The 10,996-nt window shown below is 40.3% G+C and overlaps 2 protein-coding genes across 2 annotated transcripts; both read left to right on the top strand.

Annotated features, from left to right (window-relative positions):
- Nucleotides 1–612: 612 nt before the first annotated feature.
- Nucleotides 613–4,287, top strand: LOC122645305 (putative receptor-like protein kinase At4g00960). The gene is made up of 6 exons (XM_043838622.1): nt 613–718; nt 851–981; nt 1,087–1,297; nt 3,028–3,262; nt 3,407–3,557; nt 3,788–4,287. The coding sequence occupies exons 1-6, from the start codon at nt 613–615 to the stop codon at nt 4,178–4,180; spliced, it is 1,227 nt and encodes a 408-aa protein (XP_043694557.1). The 3' UTR covers nt 4,181–4,287.
- A 5,493-nt stretch (nt 4,288–9,780) lies between these two features.
- On the top strand, nt 9,781–10,724 carry LOC122645500 (HMG-Y-related protein A-like). Its single transcript, XM_043838813.1, has 2 exons — nt 9,781–9,972; nt 10,114–10,724. The coding sequence occupies exons 1-2, from the start codon at nt 9,922–9,924 to the stop codon at nt 10,582–10,584; spliced, it is 522 nt and encodes a 173-aa protein (XP_043694748.1). The 5' UTR covers nt 9,781–9,921; the 3' UTR covers nt 10,585–10,724.
- Nucleotides 10,725–10,996: the final 272 nt, after the last annotated feature.

Consider the following 10,996-nt stretch of genomic DNA (forward strand, 5'->3'; position numbering starts at 1 on the left):
TCTGAAAGCTAAACGGATGCGGATACAGATAGGTATATATTTACATGTAAACAAATAAAATATTCGATCCGTATCCGTATCCGTATCCGTATCCATTTAGCACTATCCGAATCCGTCCAATAACTAATCGGATGCGGATATAACACTATTGAGCCGAATCCGATCTGTTACAGCCCTACTTACAAGGTTCCTAAATCCTAATGTTTCAATTCCAGTAAATTTCTTATTGGTCTTTAGATTTGGGACCTCATTAAAAATCCTATCCTAAAACCATCTCATTTAGTAACACAATGGATCGGTTCAGAGTTTTATCTGGTTGATTCCAGGACATTCCCGATTCCGATTCCGATCCCAAATTCACTCCCTTAGGTGAATCAGCTGATCAGGTAAGCGGTGGACAAAATACGAAGCGGAATCGGAATTGGGTCACCGATTCTACCGATTTGGGCTTGATTTTTATATACAATGGAGGAATTAATTCAGCCAATAGACCTACTTTTCCATTTCTTTACAACTAAGAAGTCACCTCAAATCTTTGGTTCTTCCTTCTTTCGCAGCTCCTGCCAATTTTAATTATGAGAGTACGATGCCCTCGTGTATAAGTCATAAGAGATGTATGGGTCTTTTCTTATCCTCCTCACCGATCCGTCAAACATGAAGAAACCCAACAGTTTCTTACAGTATCTTATCAGATTCTTCAAATCCCTCTCAAAGAAAGGTAATCAACAGAAACCACTCCTCTCCTTCTATTTGGTTTTATTTTACTTATTATTACTCTCTATGGTGAGTGTGACTGCGAGATCTCTCTCTAATTTACGATCTTAATGGTTCTGGTTATGGCGATTAGCAGATTCACAGAAAGAAGATGACATAGCAGCCGAGGAACAAATCCAATTCTCTCTACAAACCCTTATCGCAGCAACCCGAGATTTTCATTCTGATCATAAGCTGGGGGAGGGCGGATTCGGACCTGTCTACAAGGTATTTGTTTTTAATTCTGAGTGATGTGTACTTAGTGTTTGAATATTTTTTTTTAATAATTGAAAGTGCATATCTTCTCATGATACTTGTTGTCGGTGATGACAGGGGAAATTGCGTGATGGAAGAGAGATAGCAGTAAAGAAGCTATCGCAGAGATCGAATCAGGGGAAGAGGGAATTCATGAACGAGGCTACGCTGTTAGCGACGGTGCAGCACAGGAACGTTGTGAACCTTTTGGGTTACTGCGCTCAGGGCGAAGAGAAGCTTCTGGTCTACGAATACGTCTCTAATGAGAGCTTGGACAAAATTCTCTTCAGTGAGTTCCCCATTTCCCTCTTTTCTTTTTTTTTTCTCCCAAATAAAACTCAGAAAATTAAGGAAATTAACGAACTCCTAAGGTCGAAGAACGAAGAACCGATTTTTAGCAGTAAATTTTGGGGGATTATCTATCGGTCTTAAGACAGATTAGAATAGATCTTCGTCTTCTTCTAGCTTCTTTACTTTTTCTTCATTGTTCGGGGTTCTGTTGGTAGGTAGAAAATCAATTAGTTCCTTTCCCACACGGCAAAAATTTTGAGCTTTGGTCCACCGTTCACGGCGGCTACAGCCAACCGCCCTACGATTGCCGTCAAGGGTGGGGACCTTTTTGGGTCCTTATGATCAAAATGATCCAAGAAAAAAGGCACTATATAATGTGAAAACCATTCGGAGGTTTGTCTACGTTTGTTGGATCAGATGACCTGTGTTCATACATTCAGCGCCCACGTGCGTTGACCACTCTTCTTCCTCTTACCTTCAGTACTGTGTCTTCTTTTGACTGCCAGATATCTTGGCTTTTATAGTTGACTCTGTTCCTACGAGAGGCCAGAGGCGGTTTAGGGACTTGGGATGATCTTTACTTCTACAGGAATTTCCAGTTCAGATCCGAGTAGCTGACGCGTTTTTGTTTTTATCTTTTTAAACGGTTTTGATCAAAATCATTTGGGAGAGGATTATCTGAGCAAATTGCTGTAATCATTATTTTTCTTACTACTATGAATAAAGTCCCTTGATCAAAAAAATAATAATAATAATAAAATCCAGCCCTAAAAAATAAAAAAATTCGTTGCCTGATCACGTGGTGTTGCACTAGTGTGTGAGACCAATGACAGCGAATAGGGGCGTCAATACCAACTCAATATTCTTTTTTCTGATTTTTTAATAAAAACAAACTTTCATTAAAACTAAGAAATACACATATTGCAACACACTCAATTTTAGGATAAACCGAAGTACCAAAATTGTATGCTAAATTTACATGTGTCCGATAAAAGGTTTGATTTTGGTTTGGTCTGATTTTTTTTATCAGACCAGGCAGTCTGTATCAAAATCCAACCTCTAATTGTCGGTGTGGATGCCGAGACAAACGGGAAAAATAGAGGAAGCACGAATGGCCCTTGCTTGGGTGGTTTGTGGTCTTACCCCGTAAGACTTGACTTTCACTTGGAGCTAAGATTCACTTTTTGCACCAGTAAAGTAAATATTATTACGAACAAGAAAATTAAAATAGAAAATAATTTTCTGTTGAGGAGTGTGGGCTACAGTACAACAACAAAGAAAAAAGGCAAAATTTTTTAAGTTTGCATGACTCCGGGCCTAGGGTCTCTGGCGCAGCAGCCGCTCGCCTCACACCTCTTAAAAAAAAAATTACCTCAGTCCGTAGTCCAAATGGCATAGCTCATAGCTGACGTTAACATAATTGTCTTAAAAACCTAATCTTTTACGTGTCATTGTCCATTAGGACCGTGAGTCCGTGATGAAGTCAATCCATGGAGTCTCCACCGTCGGATGACTCCTGAAAGACCATCTAACACGTGTAACCCATAATGACGGTAATACTGGTTGACTTTTCTCTATCGGCTGCTTGGAATACAAGAAAGTTTTTTATGTTTTTTTATTTGGTAAATCAAGAAAGTTAAAGAAAGAAGAGTCTAACATCATAGGATCGAATATGGATGGATGGACGGTTGACGATGGTGTTGTTATTTGTGCTTTGTGCTGGTGTAGGGAAAACGGCGGAATTGGATTGGAAGAAAAGGTATGAAGTGATAGCAGGGGTGGCACGTGGACTGCTTTACCTTCATGAGGATTCACACAGTGTGATAATACACAGGGACATCAAAGCCAGCAACATTTTATTGGACGACAAGTGGTGCCCTAAGATCGCTGATTTTGGCATGGCCCGCCTTTTCCCCGAGTCTGCAACAAAGACCCACGTCAACACCCGTATCGCTGGCACCAAGTACGTAGTAGTATGTATTTAGGTTGGATGGTTTTCTGCTTAAATCTGTTTCCTGACCGCTCGATCTGATGATGACTTGAGTCTCCAGATCCTACGACTCGGATGAGTTCTAATGATAAATTCCAATATGCGTGTTTTAATTAGTGGGTACATGGCACCGGAGTACGCAATGCACGGTCAATTATCGGTGAAGGCGGACGTGTTCAGTTATGGTGTTGTGGTACTGGAACTCATCAGTGGCCAGAAGAACTACACATTCAACCTCGACCCTGCTTGCCAGAACCTACTTGAATGGGTATGTATTAGTTTCCCCAATCCCCACCCCCTTCTCTTATTCCCAGTTCTTGATTTTGTTATTACATCGATTACGATCCGGTTCGGTTTGAATCAGACCAAGATTGGCTGAAACCGGTTGAAACCAAGGATTGAAAACCTGGAATCAGGATTGGTCTCGACGGATCGACCGATCCGATACCTGATCTGATACCATATTTTAAAACCATGGTCCATCGATTAATATTGCAGGTGTGGAAGCTTTACAAGAAAGGTCGGAGCTTGGAGATCATGGATCCGGCACTAGCATCCAGTGCAATCACTGAACAAGTTGCAAAGTGCATACAAATTGGGTTACTATGCACACAAGCTGACCCAAAGTTACGACCAACAATGCGTCGAGTGGTTGTGATGCTATCAAAGAGGGCTGGGACTCTAGACGAGCCAACCAGACCAGGCTATCCCCGGTCTAGAAATGGAAGAACTCCGAGAACCCATGCCGCCGGTTCTTCTAGTGCCGGTGGTTCGTCTAGATCTTCCTCTTCTCAGTCATTCCCAACGACCACAACAACTAATACAGCTACCACATCTACTCTCACCAGCCCAAGACCACATTCTTATGGGAAGCGTCCCATGCAAGGATAGTTCTAGGAGTGTCAATTTCCAATCCGAACCGGTTAGAGTCGAATTCTTATCGGTTTGGTTTCATTATGGGTTTTATGAAACTGGTATAAACTGAAATCAAATCTGACCAATCGAAACCAGATACCGAACCCAATTATTTTTTAATTGTATATATGTGAAAAAACCGAAATGAATTGGGAACCCAATAAAAGACCAAATCGAATCGGACTGAAATAGCAACCAACCAAACTGTACTTCAGTTTAACGGTTTGGTCCATTACCAATCCAAATTTAGTTCAGCCCCTCCGAAACCATACTGAACCGGTCAATGGCACCCCTACAGTGGTTCTACCCTTCTTGGGAAATTTTTGAATTTTGTTTTTTGTATATTAAAGTTATAGAGTGCAAGATGCTTTGTTATTCTTATTTTCATGTAAATTCGAGTTAGCGAAGGGAAAATTAATGAAAGAGAGTTGGTTTTATCTATCGATGGACATCCCACTTATTTGTCTTACCCAAAAAAACAAAAAAGACATCCCACTTATTTGTACCGCATAGACCCAAATGCCCCTTGGTTATGATTTCAAGCCAATTGAAGTTGGCCAAGTTTCAGAATAGGTTTTCAAAAATTCAGGACTACCAAGAAGGTGCATAACAGTCTTAGGTTTTCTTTTGGGTCGAGGAATGCCCCGGCGAGTTTGAAAAGGAGCTCCGGTTCAGTTTTGTGCAGGTTTTATCTCCCTTTGAGCAACTTGGGCCATCCAGAGCTGAAGATCCAGAATTTCTTAGACTTTATCATCTTCTTTGCCTTTGGCATGGTCAGATAAATTCACCTCTCGCTTGTAAGTGTATGGTCATGTTGGCCCAACAGTTCCCGTTGTCCGGACTGGACCTAAAATGGCTTGGGCCTGAATATTAAAACCCAGTTTTACAATGGGCCAAAATTGTAATTATTTGTTCAGTTAGATCTGGTCTATGGATTTCTTGGAAACCCTGAAAATCAAATGGGGAAGACATAAGTGGGAGGCATTATGCATGAATCAAATTTATTTTTTTTTATTTTTTTTTGGCCAAGGACAAAAGATTTTAGGGAAAATATCACGTACCCGGTACCTCTTCTGAGGTATGCCTTATGTACACTTTCACCCGTGAGGTTTGGGAAATTCTACGTACCTCCCTTGCTTTCCAAACTAAGTAACAAAAACACCCACTCCGTTAATTGTAGACGTTAAACGTTATAATTTTGATTTAAATGGCCAAATTGCCCTCATCTTCTTCCCCAAATCGTTTCTCCAAAACATGAAACCTAAACCCATTTTAGGATTTCAAAACCCCACTGCTGCCTTTAGCAGCGGCCAAACCAAAGGACCGGCCGCCAAACAGTGTTGATCTCAAGTAGCATTTCACTAGGATTTCTTCCACAGATGAAATGAAATCCAAAAGTCGCGGCCTACGATTCAAAAAACTTCTCTGGGTTCGCTAGGATTGGCATGCCTCAGCTTCTTTGGCGGCGGCATCCAATTAGAAGAGTCATTCGTTGATTGCCGAAGACCCAACTTGATGCTTGAAATACCGAATCCCAGCCATCGTCTCTAGCGATTCCACAATAGGCGAAGGGAACTCTGAAGCATCATCACCTACCTCTTCAGCCACAGGTGCATCTCCGCCCTGTAATTTTGCATCTATCTCTGGCCCTGGCTTTGTTTCATGGTAACAATCAAACCTTAAACGAGATTAGGGCCATACCCATTTGGGAATCCTTATTTTTCTGCCAGAGAACCTGCAGTTCTTGGACCTTTTGGTGGGCACAGTGAATTGTTACCAGAAGGTGTTGATTTCCCTTATGGCTTAGCTACTCCCCGCTTGATAGGGCATTGACATGTTGGTACCCGTTGTAACCTGGGTTTTAATCTCTATCCTCTGAAGAATCCAACTTGGGAGAATGGAATTCAAATATGCTTCCTAGGCCACTTAGATGTTTATGTTTGTTATTTGGTATAGGCTTTCGGTAAAAGGAAAAGAAAATTTCTACATTAAAGTTGGTTTCCCCATTTACGGTGGTTCTGTTGATGAATCCCCCTTGATAATGAAATCATTTCCAGATCTAATGAATTCTTTTGTTAACACAACTCATGGATGTTACTGGAATGATCTCCTCAATACTGAATGCACGAACTCAATGGTTAACCAAGTTATATATTTCTCAAGAAAAACAAAAATGTTGAAATGTTAACAAAAACCATTCTATTTGATTAATCAATCTGGCAAGCAAGGAATAAGATCCTGTTTAATGATGCTAAAGGCAAGTTGAATATATTCAATTTCAGTTTGGTATTAAAAAAAAAAAACGGAGGAGGAAGACGAAGAAGCTTGCCTAGGGGGTTACAGGGTTTGCGACGAAGGGGGAGAGGGTAGAGGTGCCAGTGGAGAGGAGAGGGCAGGGGTGGGGGTGGGGGTGGTGGTGCAACGCATATAGCAGGGGCGGTGTTTGTAACGGTGGCCAGGGGTGGGGGTGGGGCTGGTGCTTGAAGAAGATGAGGGCAATTTGGACACCGGAACATGGTTATCACTCGTTGGGAATTTAAAGGGCACCGGTGAGCTAATTTGGCCGTGGGTGACGCCAATAAGCAACGATCAAAGGGGATTTTCCCCTGTTTTCCTTTCTGGTTCCTTATTTCACGTTTAGGATTGAAGGGTTTCAAACGGGTTTCAAACCCTAAACAATTTGGGGAAGAAGATAAGGGCAATTTGGCCATTTAAATCAAAATTCTAACGTTTAACGTCTACAATTAACAGAGTGGGTGTTTTTGTTACTTAGTTTCGAAAGCAGGGGAGGTACATGGAATTTTCCAAATCTCACGGGTGAAAGTGTACATAAGTCATACCTTAGGGGAGGTACGTGATATTTTCCCAAGATTTTATTTTAAGAGAAAAAAGAGAGAAAGAAAACCTCCCTCTAGGTACCTAGAGATGAATCAATTGGGTATCTTTCAATTGGTGTTATAAAAATTAGGAGAAAAGAACCAAAATATAAATATTTATCATTTTTTGGCGCATATGCAAACAAATTATTATGTCCATACAGGGCCCAAAATTTTTCTTTATTCTATCTTCCTTACTATTTGATTATGCATTTCATCCATCCCTGCACATTGTTCAAATTATTTTTTAAATTTTATATTATAATATTTTCTTTTTTTAATTGAGTTGGGATAACGTTGGTTTATTTTAATTGAGTTTAAAAATGGAGTAATATTTAATTAATGAACAAAATATTTGTATAGCTTTTATAATGGGCAAATGTTTCCTAATCAGCCCACCAGGTGACTCCCTTGATGTCCAAAATGAAAAGCATTAAATGCACAGTTTAGGGATATTGGTTATATAAATTATAAATGGATAGTTTTAGGAACAATCCCTCAATTTTTATTATCTTTTTTAATAAATGGATTACATTTTTTTGTGGGTCCTTATTTTTTAGGGGGCATATTTTTTATTTAACCATTTGATGTTGACCATATAAGACAATGAGTCATTATCATATGGTGCGTCATTATTTTTTTATACTACCATTTGTGTTCCATATAGGATCCATAGACCACCACCTATTGTATGAAAGAGGGCAAATTTTGGTATGGTGACAAAGATGATTATACAAAGCAATATTTTTTTCCCAACAAAGCATAATTTTTCTGTTTGAACTGAAATTTTGCATGTGAGTGAAGGAATTTGGGGTATTCTCCTCGTATAATATGAGGCAAATATGCCAATTCATAGGAGGGAGGCAAGAGATAGACATAGGAAGGTGCTAGCATATGCTATGTAGTCTGGCAACATTTTTTTCCCATAATAAATAAAAGGAGAAAAGAATGTTGTTAGACGGAGGTTAGAATAAGGAAATTGGACGGTATGAATTTTAAACATGTGTATTTCAAAAATACGAAACAAAATAAAAATGTATCATTCTCATATAAATTGAGGAATTTTTACTTGAAAATCTGCTTCTAATATTCAAAACAACTGTAACATCCAAAATTAATCCATATATATTCAATAATCCATTATAAGTTTCAAGACATGTGATCTAATATCATGCAATATCAATTCCCAATTCATACACCATAATGTCCAAACTCCAAAGTCTTGTTGAGCAATATGACTTGGCTATGGTGTTGCTCATTATTGTCAACACAAACAACACACTAATGGAGTGATGCATTTTAAGTTGGAGTTGGGAGTCATTGTTTTAGAAATTTTTTTTAATAGATGCATCAGTTTGTAGCTCAATTTTGGGGTCTATCCATTGACCTTGAGTTGAAGGTGATATCATGAGAAATATAGCCCTTCGAGTTATTTTTACGTCGACGAAAAAATCAGGTCAATTGGAATTCGGAAGAGAAAGATGATCAATTAAGCGAGTCAATGCGGACCACAAACAAATTCTGTATAAAAAAAAAAGTCAGATTTAAAACGAAAACACGTTTTAAAAGGAAAAAAAGACCGGTTTCTTTTTTTTATATTCGTATATTTCGGGAAACAAATTGAAATTTACGTTTAAAACGGTAAAAAATGACAATGCCTTTTTTGCGGACCAGAATCCTCTACAATACCGGCGGGGCGGCAATGCACATCCGATGGCACAGCAAAGGCCAAGTGGCACACATGGCACACATGGTCTCTGCTGTATCGTCGAATGTGCACTGCCGCCCCGCCAGTATTGTAGAGGATTTTTATCCCTTTTTTGCTAACTAGGGTCTGGATCAGACATATTGACCTTTGGTTTTTATTTTAGAAATAATTTTTTTAAAATCTTTTCACCGTACTAATCCACCGATACAAGATCCCTCCATGATTGGAACCACCGATACCAATATGGATGGGATGATTCTACCGGATCCGATACCGATACCTAAAATCATGCTCACGCAGTCACGATAACTAATGAACCGCTGCCAACTCATTACGTTAAAGCTGAAACCTGAAAAAGACAAACCCGAACAACCTTAGAGCGGTAAGAGAGAATCCACTCTCACAGGTCACACCGATAAAAGAAAGCATCATTTTATGACTACTCTACCCTGTACGCTCGCTGTGGGATCTCGTGGGTATTTTAGTCATCTTCTAAGTACGTAAGTACGAGGACGTTCCATCATAGAGAATCAATGGTCCCCCATGGGACCATTCGACCATAGAAACATACCCGAATTTAAATGGCTCCCACCATGAAAATTTCAAACCTCCAAAAAATCATCTGAAGGTAAACAATTGTCACACTAATCACTGGCAAATTCGACGGTCCAGATCATTTGATGGGAGTGGTGGAATACAAATGTGGGTCCCACGATTGATACAAGACGGTGTATGTGAATCTATTGTCTACTGAAACAAGGTTGTTTACTTGTTTATATCGAAAATGGAGGGATAATTCTGGTAATTTGACATGAAAGGGAAATTAAAAAAAGAGGGGTACCCATCCACGCCAGCGATCTGTGTGAACCCTCATTGTTAAATATAGACAGTCCGATCCTAACCCGTAGGCGATTCCTAGCCGTCGATGTTCCCAGTCTCTTTTTTCACTCGATGCGATCCCAAAAACTCCTTTTTAAATCCCTTCAGACTTTCCTCATCTTCCCCAGAACTGTTCTGATCTCTCTGTGTCTTTTCTCTCTCCTACATTATTCATCTCTCTATCTTCTGTTGTTTTTGTAGTTGTAGTTGTAGACTTGTAGTTAGCTGTCAGGTGGGTCTTATCTGTAACTTCCATGGCTACGGTAGAGGTGAATAAACCTTCATCACTCCCTCCGTACTCAGAGGTAAAATGGCTTTCTCAAGAATCCCACTAACCCCACCTTTTTTTTCTTTCTCAAATTTCTCCTCAGCTCGCATTTTGGTTCTGAGGTTGAGCTTAATGGGTCTGAAATTTATCTGGGTTTGTTCAATTTTGCTGGCTTCAGATGATATTTGCAGCGATCGCAGCCTTGAACGACAAGAATGGTTCGAACAAGTCGGCGATATCAAAGTACATAGAATCTCAGTATGGGGATCTTCCGGCACACTCAGATTTGTTGTCGCTTCACCTGAACAAGATGAAGGAAAGTGGTGAGCTCATCCTGGTCAAGAACAACTACATGCGGCCTAATCCTAATGCTCCTCCAAAGCGTGGCCGTGGTCGTCCGCCGAAGCCTAAAGCTCCTTTGCCGCCTGGACATGTTCCTCCGCCGCCGAGACCAAGGGGTCGTCCGCCCAAGCCCAAAGACCCTAACGCGGTTGCAACACCTAAGGTTTCTTCTGGGAAGCCTCGTGGAAGACCACCCAAGATGGCCAGATCGGCTGGTGCTCCGACGACGACGACAACTGGGTCTCCTAGACCTCGTGGAAGACCCCCTAAGGTGAAAACACAATTTGCTTCGGCGGGTTTTGATTAAGGCTTTGTTGAGTTGTAACAATTTCACCTCTTCTGATTTTTCTCTTATTCTTGGGTGTTTTTAATGTATGTGTGTCTGTAATTGCATGTAGCCATGTACATTGTGCAGCTAATGGTAATCTTTTTAGGGTTTCTTTATTGAACTGTGGTTGCATGTCTGAGACTCCATTAAAGTAAAAGAAGGAAATGGGTACTTCCCTTTCTCCATCTTCTTGCGATTGGTGATTTTGTTGTACTTAGTTTGCGATTTGCAAGACCAGTTTGAGTTATATCAAGTAAATTAGATTTGGGCTTTTCATAGGTTGTGATGGAGAACTTGGGTTGTTGGGTTTCTGTAATTAATGGAAGATCTGCGTGTGAAACCATGAGTGAGTACTTGCATATCCCTCCTGAGCAGTTAGCTCAACCAAAGC

This window comes from Telopea speciosissima, chromosome 11 (genome assembly GCF_018873765.1).
Source record: "Telopea speciosissima isolate NSW1024214 ecotype Mountain lineage chromosome 11, Tspe_v1, whole genome shotgun sequence".
Lineage (NCBI taxonomy): Eukaryota > Viridiplantae > Streptophyta > Magnoliopsida > Proteales > Proteaceae > Telopea > Telopea speciosissima.

Bases quoted from the DNA above. Each gene is read 5' to 3' on its own strand.
- LOC122645305 (XM_043838622.1), top strand. From the start codon at position 613: ATGTATGGGTCTTTTCTTATCCTCCTCACCGATCCGTCAAACATGAAG. The intron at 719-850 runs GTAATCAACAGA...GGCGATTAGCAG, and splicing joins CAAATCCCTCTCAAAGAAAG to ATTCACAGAAAGAAGATGAC. The intron at 982-1,086 runs GTATTTGTTTTT...CGGTGATGACAG, and splicing joins GATTCGGACCTGTCTACAAG to GGGAAATTGCGTGATGGAAG.
- LOC122645500 (XM_043838813.1), top strand. From the start codon at position 9,922: ATGGCTACGGTAGAGGTGAATAAACCTTCATCACTCCCTCCGTACTCA. The intron at 9,973-10,113 runs GTAAAATGGCTT...TGCTGGCTTCAG, and splicing joins CACTCCCTCCGTACTCAGAG to ATGATATTTGCAGCGATCGC.